Source organism: Desmodus rotundus, chromosome 11 (assembly GCF_022682495.2).
Source record: "Desmodus rotundus isolate HL8 chromosome 11, HLdesRot8A.1, whole genome shotgun sequence".
Classification (NCBI taxonomy): domain Eukaryota; kingdom Metazoa; phylum Chordata; class Mammalia; order Chiroptera; family Phyllostomidae; genus Desmodus; species Desmodus rotundus.
In genome coordinates, this window is record NC_071397.1 from 98,485,894 (window position 1) to 98,505,770 (window position 19,877).

Consider the following 19,877-nt stretch of genomic DNA (forward strand, 5'->3'; position numbering starts at 1 on the left):
GTGGAAACTGGGACCTACAGAAAGAAATGAAGAGCACCAGAAATGGTAAAAGTAAATAAATAAAACTAAACAGAAAAGTTATATTTTATTTATAATCACTTTAAAACATCACTAACTGTTTAAGGCAAAGCTATTATCAATTTATTGTAAGATTTATAATGTAACAGAACATAAAGAGCTTATGTTTAAGCTCTTTGAGAACAAAAGTACAATATTTTGGGAGGAGGGAAATAAGAGTATAATGTTTGAAGGTTCTCACATTATACATCTAGTAAAATAATATTACTTGAAGGTGGGATATCATGAGTTAAAGATGTATACTATAAACATTAGAAAAATACTAAAAACATTAAAAACTTGTTAAACTAAGAGTGGTGATAAAAGACAATCAAAGAATACTTAATGCAAAGACAGAAAAGATGACAAAGAGACCAAAATTCAAAGAGGACAAGGAGAAACAGCTACCTTGATGGCAGATTTAAATCCAACCACATTAACAATTACATTAAATGCTCAAAACATCTCAACGAAAAGGCCGAGAAACATGCTATATGACACCGATGCTGGCGAGAGCAGAGCGGCAATGGCTGTACTCACGGCAGCGTAAGCAGACTGCAAAGCAAGGGGCAGTTCCAGACATAAGGAGAGACACACGGCCAAAGGGGCCGTTTCTTGAAGAAAACACAAAGTCCTAAGTGTGTCTGTCTAGGAGAGAGCTGCAGAATATAGAAAGCAAACAGAAAACCAAAAGGAAACCAGTGAAGGCCCAGCTGAAGTCGGAGACACCACCATTCCTCTCCCAGTACTTGACAGGAGATGGAAGATTCGTGAGGATTCAGAAGAGCCAAACACCACCAAACGACACCAACCAACTTGACCTTTGGCCTTTCCGGAACCCTCTACCTAACCACAGCAGAAGCCACATTCTTTTCCAGAGCCATGAAACATTGACCAAGACGACCGTATCCTGAACTGTAAAACAGGCCTCCACAAATTTAAAGTAATTGAAACCATGGAGCACGTTCTCTGCCCAGAAGAGAAGTGAACTATAAACAAAGCTTGTGTGTATCGCACTAGGGGCTGGGGTAGAAGACAGCAGAGAGCCCTGGGGTTTTCGGGGGGGGCCCCCAGTCCCCTCTCCTACCTGAGCTGTCCAGCTGTTCTGTGGACCCAGGAGAGGAGTCGCAGGAGGGGATGTCACAGTGTTCCCACCTCACCTCACTGTTGGTCGTGTAGCACCACGGGGCCAACTCTCCATCAGGATTACGGCAGTAGTTCTCCTCCAAATTTCTGAAGAAGAAGCGACTGTGAGTTCGACTTTCAAAAAAAAGCTAAATAAATAACGAGGTGCACACACACTTGACCTTAGGGACATTGCACACGCAGCCAGCTACTTCTCCAGAGTGACGTAAACTGAAAAATAGGTGGACACGTGAGCAGAGCAGGAGTCTGTAGGATTCTGTAGAATTTTGGGACAGAAGCTTCTCTGGGATAAATGATAAAAACATATTCCCGGACTGTGTCTAGTCAAGCAAAATAGCTCTGCTCTGTGTTGGGCCTGGAGCTGTATGCTGGAACACAATGGGTGCTTTTTCCATGATGCTCCTGCCTCAGAAGTGTATGCTGCATAGCCCTGGAATTCCAGGGTCCACACACCCAACTGTGCGTTTAGGTGAGTGCTCAGCAAAACTCCATGGGCCCACTCCTTTGCAACACTGGCTGATTGACTCTGGAGGAAGGCCCCCAGAATTTGCATTTCTGGCAACTTCCTGAAGCTGTCCATGCTGCTAGCCAGGAGAACCAGACTTGGAGAACCGGCGTTATGGGGAAATGCGGGCTGAATTTCACTTCTATTGCATAGGACTTGGCCGGTTTTTGTTCCAGAATACTCTACCTGCAGTGACTCAAACGAAAGCAAAGTCCATGGGATTTCACATTTCGCTCAGCCACAAGGGGATGAGCCCAGAGGTGGACTTACTTGCAGGGGAAGTTTTCCGGGGTTCTGTTGTGCTTGTGAGGGGTCTGCTGGTTCCAGTGCTGACAAGTGTGCCCGGAGGCGGTGACAGCCACATTCCCTCGATAGTTTTCGCCTTTTCCCTTCAGACACTGAAGTGTGGGGCCCGAAGGTGGCGGGGGTGTTGCTTGAATAGGGGTGAGAAATCACAGTGAATGTGTTTGAAATGAAGAAGGCACAGGCGGACAGGATGCAGGGTGGACTCAGGGAGCATCAGCCTGGCTTCTTGGTAGAATCTATGTCTGCAAGGTCAACTCAGGAGGAACCGCCCCAGGAACCAGGCCCTCAGGGTACGCGTTTCCATCTTCTCTTTCCCAGTCAGCCAGCTGTTCATGGTAAGGCTCACCATGGCGCCCTTGCCCGAATCCTCACCTGTGCCAGTGACCCACTCCCTCTGTGAGGGAGGAGTACATTATTCACCGAGTAAACAGAACTGAATGACTCCCGGGCTTCCACAAAGCCAACTGAGAGTCCATGGAAAAGACAGCACAAAAGAAAAAAAGAGGAGGCCAAAAAGAAAAAGGAAAAAAGAAACCCAAAAACTGTCTCTGAGGAAGGGCACGTATGTCCAGGAATCACAGAATTCTTGAGGAAAAAAGAAAGATGATAACAAAGGGAACGGATGTTCAGAAAGAAGGAGAGTAGCTGAGGAACTTCAACACCCCGTGGAAGACTGTCAGGCCCAAGAACGGAGGGCCGGCCCTCGGGGCCTGCAGGTCCTTTCTCACTTTTGGTGGCTGTCTTCATCTAAACTCTTCCTCCCTGGCTTCAGATTCTCAGAATGGAAGTCTCAGAAGGAAAATATTATAAAAACATTTCTCTTGGGCCTTCCCTGCTAAGTCAGCCATGTGCCTTCTCACCCTGAACTCCCTCCTCCCATTGCCCACTCCAAGGTGGGCCTTCCGAAAACTGCACACCGGATGCTCTTGCTCACAAAGCAGCCCTCAAGGAGAACTCGGGTCGGTGACGAAACCCGTGCACAGAAAGCAAGGGTCACTTTCCTTTTGAAGGATGTCACAGCTACCCTTCAAGAGCCCACACCCAGCTGTCTTTGCCAGGAAAAAAACCAAAACCAAACCATGGTCAATGGGTGGTCTGACAATGACCTAGAGTAACCGATAGATTGCTTTAAAAGAGCAATCACATGTAGGGTACGTTTTAGGCACAACACTCAGGCACAGGTACATTTTTCTTTAATTCCAAGAGCAGAGCGCCTGAGGATCCCTGAGGGGGCGGGGCTGTACTCACTGCAGCGTGGGATGTCACAGAATTCCCAGCGCTTGTTGGGGTCCATGGTGAAGCACCAGGGGCGGGGCTCCCTATCCGGGTTACGGCAGTAATTCATGTCCAAGTTCTTGTTTGGGAATCTGAATGGGCAAGAAGGATTTTAATAGCACTGGGTATTGACAGACAAGAATCCTTTTAAATGAGCACATTTGGAGCACCTACTGGGTGCTCGGCTGGATGGAGCACCCAGTAGGTGACTGGATGAAGGCTGGCCTCGAAGGGATGCCAATCCCATAAGGAAGATCAGCTCAGTAGTCTAAGGAGTGCTTTCCTGGAGGTTTCCATAAGACATCACAGCCCGGGATTAGTAATCTGATCATTTAGACTGCGTGGAAAACTGATGTACACAAACTCCAGTTATTCAACTGCAAATACTCCCAGTTTTTAAAACTCTAGGGACTTGCTCATTGCCATCTTTGGAGCTTAAAGAAACCATCCTTTGGGTGTAGAAACTGACAGGAACAAGCCATGTTCCTGTGAGCACCTAGCCCAAGAGTGCAGGCCGGTGAGCGCCCCCAAGTGGGGACTCAGGGCCAAGGTGGGGAGTTGTGGGCCACGTCACATGCCCTCTGGGTTGACTCCACGCCCTTCTTTGAGGCTGCACAAGCTCAGGCAAGATGAGCTAAGCAAACAGCGGTGGCTTAAGCAACCTTCTATTTCCTGGAGGTGCATTTTCCCAGTTCAGGGCCTTGAGGCCTTTCCCGTGATTCTGCTTTAATGCAAAAGGAGGAATCTGTGTTTGGAGTTAACTCTTTGGAATGGGAAATACAGAAATTGCATGGCACTGTTTTCCACAGTGAAATCTGGGGCTTAGTCTCATTTCTGGTCAGTTTTTTAAGTGCCGGTATGATCCCATAGCCTCAGAGGATGAGGAGAGAGATCAGAGAGTCACAGAAAGGGAGGGATTTTCCAGAACAATCCATGTGAAGTAGGGTGAGGTTTTCTAGATTGGGGACTCTTATTCCTATAGTAAATCCATGACCCCCTTGGAGAATCTGGTGAAAGTTAGGAATCCTCACCCCAGAAAAATTGCACTGATATAAATATACATAAAAAACATGTGTATTTACAAGACCCCCAAAGCCCATCCGTAGAGCGTTAGGTTAGGAAGCCTCGAATCTCATCAGTATGAAGGAAAGAAAAAGAACTGAGAGAAGAGGAAAGCATCGGGAAAACACACACGTGACATGGATCTGTTTCTCACGTTCCCAGGTGCACACGGCTCAGCCAGGATGCTGGTCATAACAGATTCTGGCTCCGAGGGCCCGAGGCGCCCCATGCCTCACCCACCACCCGAGAGACTGGCACTCTTCCTGGACCACAGTTTGAGAAACGAGAGTGCCTGCTTCTTCTCTTGTGGTCACGTGGGAAGAGGCAAACTCTGAGATTCCAAAACACCAGACATGTTCCCTTCTCAAGGAATGCAAAAATACCGGAATAACATGAAATGCCCCAAAGCCGTAAACGTTGGATTTCTTTCCCAGGGTGACTGACTTACTTGGAAGGAAAGTAGCCGTGAGCATGGGGGGTCTGAGAGTCCCAGGCCTGGCATTCAAGTCCAGACATGGTCTTGGCAGTTTTGCCCTTGTAGTTTTCTCCACTGCAATGCATACACTCATCTGGGCAGGGACAAGAAGGAAGGAAAGGAAGAAACTGAAGTGTGTGAAGCAGAGGGAAAGCTGGAGTCCCACTAGCGACGTCTCAAGTGGCACTTGCCCCTTGTTCTCACGCGCTTCCCGACAATCACTTGGCAATGAAATTGGCAATACTCAATTTTGTAACACAACCTAAAATATCACTCTTTCCTTCAAATGGTAAAATTAGCATATTTGGGTTGAGACCTCCTCAGCTATAATAATCGTGACCAAATCCAGAAGTTCCACAGTGCCGCTTCCTCAGACTGGGATGCCCTGGCCCTTATTGGGTGGGAGGGGTCGGGGCAGGGTGCATGTATTCTCAGAAGTCTGTAAAGGCTCCACTAGGACTTTTAAATAATATTTGGTGTCTTGGTTCCAATAAGGATCTTTAAAAATGTCTATGACATCATCCGATCTCACAGATGGCTGCCCCCTCCCAGGATTCGATGCGGGGCTTTGGCCTGCATGTGTGACCTTGCTGGGGAGCGGGTTCACCTCAGCTGGCGGCAGTTCGCTTTTTGTATGACTGAGAAGTGTGGCTGGCTGTTCTTTTCTTTCCCGCATTATTTAAAAATAGAAGCTTTGATTTGGAGTGATTAAGATAAGCTGGTGCAGCGGGGCAATATAAGATTTCAAGTTGTATGGGGTCCTAAGGAAAAAGAGGGTCAGACTCAGCAACCACAACGATGTGTTTGTGTCAATTAAGGGACAAATGACCTCAGAGCGCAGTATAAAAATAGAGTTCCCAGAGTTGAACGAGACAAGGTGATGGGGACCTGAGTGTCACAGGTGAGCACTCTGCCACATGGCTGCACATACCCACTGACCTCCATCCCCCCTTGCACCAATAAATGGAGCAGGAAAGGTGAAATGAAGAATACTTTTTTTCAATAGGATCTTTCTCATTTTTAGCATTGACTTGTGAGGTGTGCTATTAAATCGGTTGGCTTATTCAGATAACGAACTGCTGCTTTAAAACTGGCTCATTGCTTAGCTTCAGTGCAACAAGAAAGTATCCCACGTTCAATGAATATTGTTCATTTGAATTGTATTGCTTTTGTGGTTTTTATCTCAACTATTTAATCGCAAATCTGTTTTTGTCATTATACTCTATTGAGCTTTAAGCCTAGAAAGTTTGTATCTGGTGTTCACATAGAGTTTTGTATTGGTACATGTTGAAGGAACATTTTGATAAAAATAATTCAGGTCAATACTGGGGGTCTGAGCAAAGTTTGGGCCTTTCCACGAGGTTCACGTGTGACTCAGTTCTGTCCAACATGGCACTAAATGATTATTCACAGTATCCCTGTGGGAAGTGGCTCTCAGCAAATGACCGGACAGAGGGAGGGCAGATGTGAAAGCAGTATCTAGAGCTGTGCCTGACCTTCACATTCAGTGATTTCGCAGTAGTCGAATCGGGTAGCCGGGTCAGTGGTGTAACACCAGGGCCCCTTCTCATCGCCATCTGGGTTCCGGCAGTAGTTTCCTTCCAGCCCCTCTGAAGGGTTTTTAGTGGGTGAGTACCTGTGCAGGGTGGAAAGGAACCGCTTGGATTACATTTGAAGTGTCAGCATGTTATCAGCAGCACAGACTGAGGTGGCTTCTGTTTCCCGTCTGAAGTTCAAGGTTCTGCCATCGAATGTATTCTAGCTATGTGCTGAAGGATTTGTGTTGTCCGATTTTCAATTTCTGTATTCAGTACAGTGGCCAACATTACCATTGTTACTGTATTTCCAGACACATCTTAGAAGTAGAGCCAAACTTTTTATGTACAGGCAGTAGAAACAAAAGCTGCACAAGCCTCGCAAGCCTTGCAAGTTCCTGATCTGTTCAAAACACCTGCTTTTGTCCGTTGCTTCTGTAAAAATAACAGTAGTGAACACTATTTTGCCTGTGTGAATTGTGCTCCAGGGTTGCCCTGAAACTTTTCTATACGTTCTCTCATTTAGTCTCAATAAGGAAGTCCTGCCAGGAATGTGCAATTATTATTTCACACAGGAGAAAACTGAGATGCAGCCCTGTAAAACCAAATGTTGCCTGCGTTTGAACGATTAATAAGTAGCATCTCAGGAATTCGCGTCAGATCTGCCGGATTCCAAACACCATGTCCTCTCTGAAATGCAGCCGAGTTTATAGGTGGGGCGGGGCAGTGAAGCTCATTTTCAGATCTAGAGTTGAGTTGCTGTGAAGACATAACACGTTAAATCAAAAGCCCAAAACCCGGAGTCTAAAAGGGCAGGTTTTGTTTTGGATTACACTCACCTGCAGGCTAAAGATGACCTAGATTACCTCTGGGAGCCCTGACAGGCTATGGTTTGGCTGTTTGGTTTACTCCTTTTACCTCTATAAGCCCTAACTTCCTAAGAATGTTACAACTCCCATGTCAGGGGGGTGCAATAAAGGCAAGTTTTTTGGCTGGGGGGGGCAGGGTAATAGACACCAAATCCTACTTGATAAGCGTTGTTACCGCAAACGTCACGACACCTGATGTCCTACTGGGAAACATACAGAGACAGCCACTAAATCAATAAGCAAATTGCGAGATCCCGCATGTGTCATGTATACTTTAGTTACTCTCTCCCTCTGCAACGCTGCGGTGAACACGCGGCGAGAGCTCTAATGTGGTGTAGGTTGGATTTCAGCTAAGTCCCAAACATGGTCATCTTGGGTTTTCTCTCAGACTCAGCCTAGAATTCAGGGTTTTGTTGTTCTTCTTCTTCTCTTTTAAACTAGGCGTCTTTCTGTGATGTAGGTGTTCCAGAAAAGTACATACACAAGATTAAATGGAGAACAACAATTTTCTGCATTTAGTCTGTAAGTAATTGACCCATTCCACAGCGACATCCATAAGGTTCGCTGCACCTGCTTGGCCACCTGTTCTGGTTGCGGTTCGAGGGGGTGGAACTTTCTAAGTACACTAGATGAACACAGAGATGAAAGAGAAAGCCTTACTTGGGTACGTGCGGAGAAGTGTCATTCCATTTCTGACACGTCAGCCCCTTTTTCGTTTTGGACACTAGCCCCCGGTAGTTCCTTCCATTTCCGGTCCTGCACTCTGAAAGGAAAACTGAAAAGAAGTCCACACGGCGGTCAATTCCTTGTACAACCAGAGAGTCAGGCAAAGCCCTGCGCTGCTTGTCGCGTTGAGAGAAAGGATGTGCACGGTAGACAACACCAAGGTCCCACTACACAAGACCACCCTTTGTGTCTGTGGAGGAGTCACAGCTAACGAAGCCATTTGGTGCCTGGATGCATGTATTCCAAGCCGCAGCCCCTCCATGTACCGGCACAATGCTGGGTGGCGTGTGGAACAGGGGAAGGCCCTCCTGCTGTGGAACTCAAATTCTGGTGGCCTCAGGGGGGCTGGTTGTAGAAAGTTATCAAGGACGCAGCCTCGTAGTGATGTGTGACAGGGAAAATCAGCAGCTTGTTGAGAGAGCAAAGGGAATAGAAATAAAGGCTTTTGGACAGGGTGGGCTTTTTAGGAGCTGAAAGAGATCCACACCACCTCTGTTCTTTGAAGCTCCCAGAATTAGAAATATGAAAAGCATCACACAGGGTGATAAAACCGCAGTCTGCTTTAAATGTTCACAGCACACGCTCTTGACCTGCCACCACTTAACAATCACGGGGGAGGGGCTCCATCCTGTCTTTAAAGCACACTGCCAGGTGCCCGCCTGTGTCCCTCATGTTTTGGGGTGGGAACTTGCGGCTAGCAGGCTGCTTTCCTGTGTGTCCACCCACTTCCGGTGCCACCAGTTGGGTCTTATGCTTACCAAGAGTCAATTGTTTTGACTGACAACACTTTGTATACAGCTCGCTATATTTGAGGAAAGAGTATCTAATGTGGCAGAATACACAGTTATTACAGTATTATAAGCTGTAATACTGTATGAGAAAATGAATGAGGAAAAAAGGCTTATTTTGAACTAAGTTGAATGCTTTTAAGGTCTTGAAAGAGTTGGATGGTTTTAAAAACTGCTATCGAATCCGCTGCAGGGAAATCACTCAGAGTCGACTCTATGAGTTTGGGGGGAGATCATAAAAATATAAAGGTGTTTTACAGTCGGATCGATGAACAGATGTCTTAGACCTTGCTCCATTTCAAAGAGAAGGCACGGATTTCGTAGACACGGCACTTAGTTTAGGCAAGAAACGCACCAGGCGGCTCCTGTTGGTGGCCCACATTCAGAGACAAAAAGCCTCCTCCCCAAATGTGCCAATGCAGACTTGCGTTTTCAGTGAAACTATAAACTATTCAACGTGTAGGTGTATCACCTTTCATGATTCCCCACTTTAGCCGAGATTTTAATTAATTGACCAATTATCTGGGGAGAGGATTTCTAACACACCTATAGTAAACTAGTTTTTAACCCAGCTGTCTGCATAAAGATTGCAGGTGCCCTTCATTGAGGTTTACCCTTACAGTAGGCCTACAACACTTATCCGAGGTGTAAACTCAAGGCACTTTCGAGGCCCAGCAGTCAGGGGAGACTTTGCAAAGGAGCTGAGGCTTGAGCGGAGACCTGGGAGGTGAGAAGGGCCTGGCCCCAGAAAACAGAAGAGGGTCCCAGGCAGCAGGCACAGGTGCTTCGCATGTGTCAGGGGCAGGTGCAGGCTGAGTGAGCCCAGCAAACGGGGTGGGCTTCAATGATGGGGCAGAGGTGGGGAGCCTGTAGCCCTTGGCAAGCGTCTGGATTTTATTCCAGGGGCACTGAGTTTTTGAAGCAGGGATGTTGCAGACCCGCCACTACAGGGACCTGGCCAGGGACAATGGCAGCTTAGACCAGGTGGTGGCAGAGGCTTTGGCAGCGAGTGGCAGGTGGCAATGGGACACCGACTATTCCCAGAAAATTGCTGGTGGGTCCACACTCCACAGCAAAGCAACAAGCACCCGAAAATGACTGACTTTTGACTTTGGACCTCTCCTGTGTTTGCATGTACCTGCCAGCGTTTACATAACCTTTCACTCCTTTCTGGCACCTGGAAAATGGGCAACTGCAACTGTGCAAGCTGAGAGGCCAGTGGCACTGCCATGTCCCTCCTGCTTAACAATTTGCACGTGGCATTTGATGTTAGTGCTGAGAATCCCACTGACCCCTCACCCCACTTTTGTAAATCTGGTGGATAGTAGGTCATCCGATGTATCTCCTCCTTTACTCACTATTTGTAAGAACTATTAACTTCAGGAAAGTTTTAGATCTATTCAGCACTTTAATCTCAAGAATTAAAGATAAACAGTGGGAAGGAGGGAAGAAAGCAGACCCACAGCTAATTAGACCTGAGGAGGTGGGTCAATGCATAGCAGAGATCCCTGACCTAAAGAAAACTTCAGAAATCTTTGAGTGCTGTAGTGGGACTGGAGAGAATGTTTCCAATCATCGTCAAAAATACAATCACGAAATGGGATGTTCCTTGTCTTTCAAGGAACCAGAAAGACAAGAAACCCTATACTTGATAACCCGACACTTGCAAAGCCAGCTTGTTACAATATAAATGGTCTTAATACCTCGCCGGCCATAGAGTTTAGGAGGCAGTTTTAAAAACATCAAACTTTCACTTAAATCTTCATACGTACTTCATGACCTTTTTCATGTCCAAAAAGACATGCAATTTCCATAGAAAGGTAGGCCATCTGTCATCCTAACCAGTGGCCCAACCAATCTAGGATTCCGAAGAAAACTATGGAAAAGAAACTATGACTCTGGCCCATTTTCAAAAGACAATATTTCAGAGTCTGAGGGAAATGTAGACCATGCCCCCCCTCCAAGGGGAAAGTTTAAAACGAAAAATAAAAATTTTGTCTCTATGCAAATGCTACTGGGTAGTTAAAACATGTTGGTGCTTCTTTGTTTCTCCAGGCTTTAGTCCCAAAGCTGGGGCTTGAGGCCCATTGTCCCTGCAGAACAAAGTCAAGACCATAAGGAACATCTAGACCACCCCGCTCCCCCTTAAAACATAAAATGAAGTTTTGAATATTTTATTTTCAGAGTCATAGAGGTAGAAGTGTCCCCTCGGTTTTGAAATTAAGAAAAGAAAACCATAAAAGGTACAGTGATATACTCACTCGAGCTGCCATAGTGGGTTCACGGCCATACCTGGCCCTGACCCCCAATTCTATGTCGCTGCCCCCCACACAGCGTCTCTACTCTGTGGTCTCTTAAACCACAGACACAAAGGAGGGGCGGGGGAAGAGAGGGGGAGGGCGGGGAGGAGAAGTAAATGAACAGGAGGAGGACTAAAAAGAAAACATTATACTCACTTCTCTTTTCAAATAAAACAACATCTCTCATCCTGGCCAAGATGGCCGTGTTTCTGTTTTCGTCCACTAGGACACACTGTTGCCCTTTCCCATAATACTGGAATGCCCTGTGGAAGAGAACCAGGAAACTCAACCAATGTTTTCCTTCAATTAGAAAGCAAACTTGTATTGAGAAACAGGAGACTCTAAAGATAATTGTATCTCTTGACAGATCAAGGAGCTCAGAACCTGGGTACTTTCAATTTAATGGGGGCCATTATCAAGGAGACACTATGGAAACAGCCCAGCAACACAGTGGCTACTCTTGGTTTCTTTCTAACTTGACTTTCTCCCTTCCGGTCCTCCAAATTTTCTTTCTGTTTCAGCTGCTCTCCCGTTTCTTCATTCATGTTCTTAAATTCCAGAATATTTCCTTTTGTGTTGGAAAGACGCAAATCTGACTGCTTTGAACTTATTCCCCAAATGGACTATATGACCCCTGTCATTTCCCCTTGACCTATACCTCTCCATTGTACCCCTTCCCGCTCACACATCCTTGCCAATCTGCGTGGTCTTGCCGAAGATGTCACTGAAAGCCATCCACGGCTGCCTCTGCAGTCCCATCTCTTACATGACCCTATTGTTTTAGCCTCCTTGGTCCATTCTTGATCCCTCAACCGGTGCAACGCCTGGAATGCCTCCAGCCTTATCAGTATTTGCAAGCTCTCACTCACCCGTCAAAGCCCAGCTCAGGTCCCACCTCCTCCCTGAGGCCCTCCGAACTGCATCAGCACTTAGGAATTGTTCTTCCCTCTGAATTGTATGGAGCATGTATTGGTTATGTCACTTATTGATACCTCACATTGGCTGTGTTCTTTTAAATATACATTTTGTCCAATTTCTGTGACTACACCATCACTACCGTGGGCAAGGTCGGGACCACGTATCGGTACAAAGAGCTATTCTCCACAGGGCCACTCGTCAGAAACACTGCGTCACTGTCTCCACGCTTCTCTGCTCCTTAGGGTCTGGAGCACTTCCACACATGTGGCCCTCCCTGACTATTTAGTGATGATGATGTGAAAAACTAGAGCTCGGAATAATAGCTGCTCGTGTCTTGTGGGGAAATAAATAAGTTCCTTTGCGGGCATTTTTCTAAGGGGGACACTAACAAATTTAACAAGAAATGGAATGGGCTCAAATACAGATTCCAAACCTCAATCCCAGGAAATTCCTCTTTCCTCTTAAATCCCGCTTTTGTCAAGCCCACGAGCGACATTCTTGACATTGAAAGAATAGTGTCTCAAACAACGAGACAGTAGTGTCATAGGTTCAATGACAGTAAAAATACCTGCAAACGAATTCTGTTTCTGTCTCACATTTCAGTGCACAATCGGCTGTGCTGCTGGCTTTCAGGTTCTTCTTGTTGTTAGTCACTAGCGCCGCCCCCTGCGTGTTCTCGTAGCTGTCCAGGGGGTCTCCGTGACCTGCAAGTGGAAGGAAAAAGTGGGGCGGCTGGTAGAATTCATCGAAACCATAGTTTGACGGTGGTGACTTCATCACCTATTCACTGCGTACCCACCAGATAAGACACGCTGCTTTCCAGGAAGCAGAATGGATGGCCATGAATAAAAATGTCCCACTTACAGACTGCAATGTGTTAAAAGATCAACTGGATGGGCAGATGTGTGGATTAGAAGAATGTAATGTCTCTGTTGCGGTGTAACTGAGTGGGAAGCCTTAACAAAGGGTAAATGTGGTCTGTTTGCTGTTGATTGCCGAGCTGCAACGGGCCACCGGTGGCAACCTCGTTACTGATATGGAGGACTTGTTCATCCCTGGGCAACGGAAGATTGTGGAGCCGTAGCTCGATCGACAGCAGCACAAACTGTGGCTGTCACCCTGCCCCTCACACTGACAGGGTTAGCATCCTCTGAATGGGTCCACCTCGAGATACGACATTGTTTGGTGAGTTGACGGAGTTGAGGGTAAACAGGACCTGAACTAATCTCCGCTATAATCCAAGGCCATTTTAATCCTGGGCTTAGTTCAGGGACATGTCACTACTAATTAAAGAGAAATAAGTTCTTCTGTGATGATGACAGATATTTGGCATTTTGGAAGAAATTATAAAAAAATCAGTCAAATACTGGTCCTGAGTTTTCTGTGGATAAAACTGAAGGCTAAGAATCTGTCTGAAGGTTACTCTGCCCCCTTGTTCCTGAGGCCGAGGGGCTGAACCATGCTTCCAGGCCTACAGGTACCTGGCTGGGCTTAGCAGCCCTGTCCCCAGCCTGGGGAAGTTGGCCTCTGTCCTTTGAGCGTGGAACACACTGGTGATTTTCACAGGGTGAGAGGCCAAAAGAGGTTAATAAAATAAAGATAGCAAAGTTTCCTAAAGTTTGCCTAAAGGGGATTGGGCAACACGGCGACCTTGAGCACTCTGAGGGGAGTGGTGGGGACCAGAGCCAGATGGAGGCGATGGGAGAGTGACCACGAGCGGCGGTAGGAACAGCAGAGGGGCTGTCTTTCCAGAAGCCTGGCTGTGAAGGGAGCGTTTTGGGCAGGGCATGGGCGGTCACGAAAACTTTTCAAAGAGGAGGCATTCTAAAGCAGGTCGGCGCCAGTGAAAATGGTCCGTAGGAAGGATCGTGAAGAGTCAGATTCTCTTTTTCAGAAAGGCCATCCCGGACGCCCTGCAAATGCCACACTGCCCAGGGCCATCTACCCTGATGGGCGGAGACAGACCCAGCCCCTTCCCGCCTCTTCCTCCTTCCTCCGGGTAAGGCACTCCAAGCTGCCAGGTGGCTGCTGCACGGGAAGGTGGCTGGTGCCATGTAAGCACAGTACACAGACAGCTCTTGATGGCGGCGTGAGAAGATTATGGAGCAACGGACCTTTTAGACCAGTACCCATGCCACCGTCTGCCACCATCTGGCATTTTCTCTCACTTTGAGCTCTCGTCTCCGAGAAGAGATGTGTTTTGGTAAACTCTACAAATTAGGATGTAAATCAGAAAACAAGCAAGTTAACTCTATAAAGTGAATCCTATAAAGACTGAAATTGAACTTTTGAACTCTTAGAAAGTGGAGCAGGCCAGGGTGTAAATGATGTCCAAACAAGAAAATTTCTGTTTATCTAGTGCTTTAATTGTTACCTTTAATTGGGTTTTATTATCGTGTTTCAGGGCACATAGCTGCTGAGATCCACCTTAGCATCAAATGTCCCAGAGATGTCCCCGAAGAGATTCATTTTCTATTTTATTCCAAAAATTTTCCCCAAATACTGTCTTTTATTCAATTCTAGGGCTCAAATGACAATAGAATATAATGCAGTTTATTTGTTGACCAAGACATAGTAAACCAATCATTTTAGTAAGAAAAATAGTTTTATATTCTAGAACAGTGATTTTCAACCTTTTTCATCTCATGGCACACATAAACTAATTATTAAAATTCTGCAGCACATCAAAAAAATGTCACATGTTTTGCAAATCTGACCCAAAAGTAGGTATAATTTGGATTTGTTTATACCGGATGGCTATTGTTGTGTTGGCTGTTGTCATTTTTTATTTGACAATCTAAGGGAAAAGAGGTCCATGCTCCCTGACTAAATAGTCAAGTATTGCATGTTGTAAAAGTTCTTCCAGCACACCGATTGAAACTGTTGCTCTAGGCTAATGTGGACGTAGGTTGCTACCAAAGCAAGTGTATTTTACTGATCGTGTAGGTTTGCCTGTTGTTCAGTCTCTGCGTGGCATATGTGCACACCCATGCTTGTGTGTTTGAAAGACGGGGCCAGTGGTTTGTGAAATGCAAACCCCTTACCCACCTATCACTGAGAACGGCTGTGAAAGAGTATTTTTCCTCTCCCAGGTGGTTTTGTGCATTGAAAAGATGAACCGCTTCTCAGAAAGAGAGAGGAAATGCCTTCCTTTCAAAAAGAGCTGTGAAAGGCTTTCCCCCACGTGGGCGAGGTCAGATGTTAATCCTGTTGCAGAGAAGTTTGTTCTAAGATTTGAGTGTGACCCATGGAGCAGTTCCTAGTGCCCCAGGCCCGGCCTTCCCCGGGCTGGAAGGGAGGGTGAAGACTTGCACACCCACACACAACCCTTTTCCAAGAAAATCTCTTGGTACAATCTTATGCCACGTTCTTTGACATTTCTTTGCACGACTCCACTCAATTCAAATGTATTTGACTCTAAAGCACACCTTGTGATTTATAAATTTAATCTCAAGGTCCTATATGCTGTTTACAGGAGGAGCTGCTTGCGTTATATACCATTCCATTTATATGAAATGTCCGAAATAGGCAAATCAGAGACAGAAGGTAGAGGAGTGATTGCCAGGGGAGACGGGCCTGGGAGGGGGCGGGGCGAAGGGAAAGGAAAGGGGGTTGGGGCGACAACCGAGGGTATGAGTGGTTGGGGGATAATGAACAAGTGCAGATACTGTGGCAGTGGGTGAACCACTCCGCATGCAGTGGGGCCCATCGGACTGAATGCTTTAAATGGGTGGATTGCGTAGTGTGTGGGTTACATCACAATAAAGCTGTCAAGGAAAAAGGGTCTAGAAGGACATGCTTAGAGTATTATACAGCATGTTTAAACAAAGTTGGAAAGTGAGAAGGGCACCAAGATTCCTTCTTGGAAAGCCCCGGATTAAGTCCCGGTTTCTTCACTCTCTGGATTTGGGAGTTGAGTCCACAGGCAAATAATATGATTCTCCTTGGTATGGATTAAGTTATCTATAACATGGGGATGAATATTTTACTCTACCTATTGCACCGGCTAAATAAACGAGTGTTAGTAAAGGACAGAGACGTGTATGTATTTATGAAAGTGTGCCTGGCACACCTCAAGCACTGCGTATGTGTTGAATTCCTATGTGCACGCCTCATTTGTCAAATCAAAGCCTGTGATTCCTCCAGGCACAGAAGCAAACATTTGTGCATGGAAAAGCCTTAGTTAATTCACAGCAAACAGGAAACCAGTAAATGCAACAACAGCCCGGTCAAAGAACATAGTCAAGGAGATGTTTCACTGTGTACATTTTAAAGTGAGGAGAGTATGACATCTTAACAGACATGACCTAAACTAATCAAACCGAGAACCAGGCAAAGAGCCGGGGCCATTCACTATATGGGCTATTTTCTGTCAACCAAAATAACTATTATTTACGCTCAATCTTTTACATTTTAAGAACCACTCATTTCTTTCCCTTTACCCATCTGTCTCCAGGATTTGCATGGAAATTAAACTTATTTCTTGACAAACTCCTCAATCTTATGTTTAGATTTTGATCTGGGAATCTCAGGAATCAGAAGCCAAGTTAAACCAGTTGCTCCTAAAACCATCCAGTGTCTGTTTTTAAGACATTGCTAGGACACAATTAGCGATGAAAGTGACAAAATGCCTCAGTCTTACCTGAAGTCAGAAACAAGAGAAGGAGCAGCAGCACCCCTTCGTGCCCCATTTCGGAACGGGCCACCGGAGTCCACACAGCCGAGTGTCCCAGCCCCGAGGTGCGATGGACTTACAGGACAGGAAGTGCGTCCACAAACAAAGCGATCGCGGGGAGTTAATCATTATCTCAGAGGCCTGATGCCCCTGTGCTCTGAAGGGCTCAAATATTACCTTGACGGAGGGTCTTACAACATGTTTGCATCTGCAACAAATGTTGGGAAATGGCGCAAGCAGCCCCGCCCCTTCGGCGGCTGCGCTGCCTCTGTTCCTCATCCCTCCGCTTGCCCCAGTCCCTCGCCAGTCCCACTTGGTCTTGCTTCCTCCCCTCTTCTTCCATTCTCTTCCTTTTGGGTAAATAATAGTAACAGTAACAACAATAATAGTGTCATAGTAATAGCTAACACTTGCTGAGAACTTTCCCTATGCCAGGCACTTGGCTAAGGGATGCACTTGCATAGTTTCACTCAACCTTCAAACAAGCACTGTTATTGTCATCCCCATTTTTGGATGGGGTTAATAAAGTTGAACTTCTCCAAGGTGTCCCAGCCAACAAGGAGGGAAGCTAATGCACAAACTATTTAGGCCTTAGGTTACATGTGAGAGCTCGGGCTTCGTTGTTAGCATCCCCACATCCTCCCAGTGTGGAAATTATATGTAAGTGAAGACATCTTATTATTATTGAAATTCTTTAGGCCCAGTAGATTCACATGTTCTCCATGATTATCAATGATCTTAGAAAAATATTGATCTCTTCTGCACATGAATTCACAATGCATTAGAGTGTCGGCCTCATGAAATAAAGCAAGAATGCCAAAATTACGTTTAAAGAGTCTGTCTCAATTTTAATTGTGAATTCTGTACTTTTCCCTGACTTCAGGCTAGAATGAGTGAGGAAGTGAATGCTTTAAAACTCCTATTTTAGTGTCCAAAAATAGTTAGGAACAGCTAAATGGACTCTACTCTGAATGTGAAACCAGAACAAGAAACTCCTTTCTCCAGACTATGAAATTCCCTTCTGTAAACCAGCCAGTGAGCTGTGGAGGCGGAACCTTCTTACAGTTCACTGGGATTGACGTGCCCTGTAGAAGTTGCAGGACCAAAACGTGCTGGAGAGCAAGGAGGCGACACCATTGTGAGCGGTAGGGATGGCCTAGTGGCATTTCCTGATTTTCGGCTTCATCCCAGCCTCTCTTCTCTCCTCCAGTTCGCCTCTCCCCTCTCAGGGCTGGTGGCCCTGTTTACCAATGGGGACGCAAGGAGGAAGCAAGATGAGAAATCAGCAATAGATGGGCTTTTTTCGCACAATATCACAAGTGTCTTTCAGAGGGGTTATGCTGGTGTGTTCGAGAAAGTGCCTTGGGGAGAGCACAGGCTCCTCCGGGTGTGTGATGGCCCCACTCTGCATGTGTTCCCAGTTGAAATACTGTGGGGTGGCCTCATGGAGAAAACGCCTCAGGACCCATGGTGTCAGAATTCTATCTCCATATGTATTTCCTTCCCCTGTTTTTCTTTTTCTCTTTTAATGTGGGTGGTGGTGGTAGGCCTTTTTTCCCCTTTCCTCCTGGAAGCTTCTAGAATCCACTAGATTCTACAGACGTTGTCTTTGCAAATGAGGTGGCCCTCCTATGGCGACTGCACCGTCTTCATGATCTTCCTCACAGATGGGCGTCCTGAGAGCTCAGGTAGCCCATCTGTCATTGTGCCGCCCGGCTCTGTGGGGTGTGGACAGGGGAGCAGAGAGGGACGGATCGCCCAGGCTCAGGCAGACTCCGGGGTGCATGGAGACTTCCTCACGCACAGCACCCCCCGAGTTAGCTCCTAGGCACAGGCAGGCACGGAGCAATGGACGCTCCGCACTGTGCACAGGAATCCCGCACGGCCCTCGTGTTCCACGCATTGCACAGTGATTTTGCCCAAGGCCGTGAAGATGATTAATTCAAACTGCATTATTTTCCACTGGAAAGAATGGCAGACACGGAGAAAAGAGACAAAGAGACATCATCTCTGTATACTGTTAGCAGTTTGGATAAATTCTGAGACGTGCATCCCTATTGAGTTCAATGTATTGAGTACTTATGGACCACCTACTGGGGACGGTATTGTGTTATATTCTTTTAGGACCATATAAAAGGTACCAATCACAGAATCTGCCCTCCCCCAGCCTCCAGGAAATTTTGTACCTAAGACTGGTGGAGACTGCGGCAGCACCTGTGGCCAGGGACAAGGACCTTAAAGTAAAATTCCTCATTTCCTTCACTCTGCCCAGCATGGGGCCTGCAACCAAGATCCGCTCAGATTCCCTTGAGGAAAGGAAGAATGAGCCAGTCCCTCCCTCCAGGCATTAAAATGTGCCGTTCCTTGCAAGTACCTCACGAGGAAAGTCATGAAGACAAGGAAAAGGGCAACATCTCCAGGAGAGTGAGGTACAGTGCCCCCCTCGGGCTCCTTCACCCACCCCCCTTGTCCATAGTGGAAGCTGCAGCCAGGTCACAGCTTCCCAGGTGACATGCCTTGGATCTTGTGTGCCTGGTCTGACACTTGTACTTGCTGCCATCCCCCTGCCCACAGACTTTGCACCTTCCTCCCGCCCCAGGCTCTGCCACCTGGAAACTGTCGTTGTAAGGGGCTCATTCTTTACCATGAACATTTCGGAATCTCTGCAACAAGGCCATGTCATTTCAAAGCAAAAACAGAAATATATATATATATATATATTCATATTTATTAAGGGCTCAAAGCATGTCTTCATTGTTGCAAGGGTTCCTACCAAGGTTCTCTCTGCCCGTGATGCCAGTTTGCAGGTTGCTTTCCCTGTGTTCGTTCATTACAATGTATCACCCAGGAAATGCGTTCTCATTACTCTGAAGGTGGCTTTCATTTCTTCAGGCGACCTTTTCCTCCTGTGTGCCAGCCTTTGCTCCGCAGCCTGTGGGACCATGGAATGAAACACTTAGCAGCCTGCGGCTCCCGTAAGGCGACAGCGGGCGCTCTGCAGGCACAGGGGTTAAAATGTAACCCTACAGAGTCCTTCCCAAGACCTGCTGGACCAGTTCAGTGTTCGGCAAGGTGGCATTTTCTTAACTGAGTTTTGCCTGTGGAAATGGAGATGTTCATTCATTTTTGAAAAGCAGTCAGTCTCCATTGGACACCTCCTCATCAGACCTGTCATAAGCTGAAGAAAAATATTAGTAGAGAAGCTAAATTCCTGAGTCTGTCTCGGAACTCCCCAGAGAT

The 19,877-nt window shown here is 46.6% G+C and overlaps 1 protein-coding gene across 1 annotated transcript in view; it reads right to left on the reverse strand.

The window, feature by feature from the left end:
- Nucleotides 1–16,762, reverse strand: part of PLG (plasminogen) — a 38,417-nt gene extending 21,655 nt beyond the window's left edge. Inside the window, exons 1-9 of the mRNA XM_024552236.3 lie at nucleotides 16,605–16,762; nucleotides 12,531–12,666; nucleotides 11,201–11,307; nucleotides 7,891–8,005; nucleotides 6,323–6,462; nucleotides 4,800–4,920; nucleotides 3,263–3,381; nucleotides 1,979–2,141; nucleotides 1,145–1,290 (exon numbers count right to left, since the gene is read on the reverse strand). Of these exons, the coding sequence (XP_024408004.2) occupies nucleotides 1,145–1,290; nucleotides 1,979–2,141; nucleotides 3,263–3,381; nucleotides 4,800–4,920; nucleotides 6,323–6,462; nucleotides 7,891–8,005; nucleotides 11,201–11,307; nucleotides 12,531–12,666; nucleotides 16,605–16,653 (1,096 nt within the window). The 5' untranslated portion in view covers nucleotides 16,654–16,762. The remainder of the gene's footprint in view (nucleotides 1–1,144; nucleotides 1,291–1,978; nucleotides 2,142–3,262; nucleotides 3,382–4,799; nucleotides 4,921–6,322; nucleotides 6,463–7,890; nucleotides 8,006–11,200; nucleotides 11,308–12,530; nucleotides 12,667–16,604) is intronic.
- Between the last annotated feature and the right edge of the window lie 3,115 nt (nucleotides 16,763–19,877).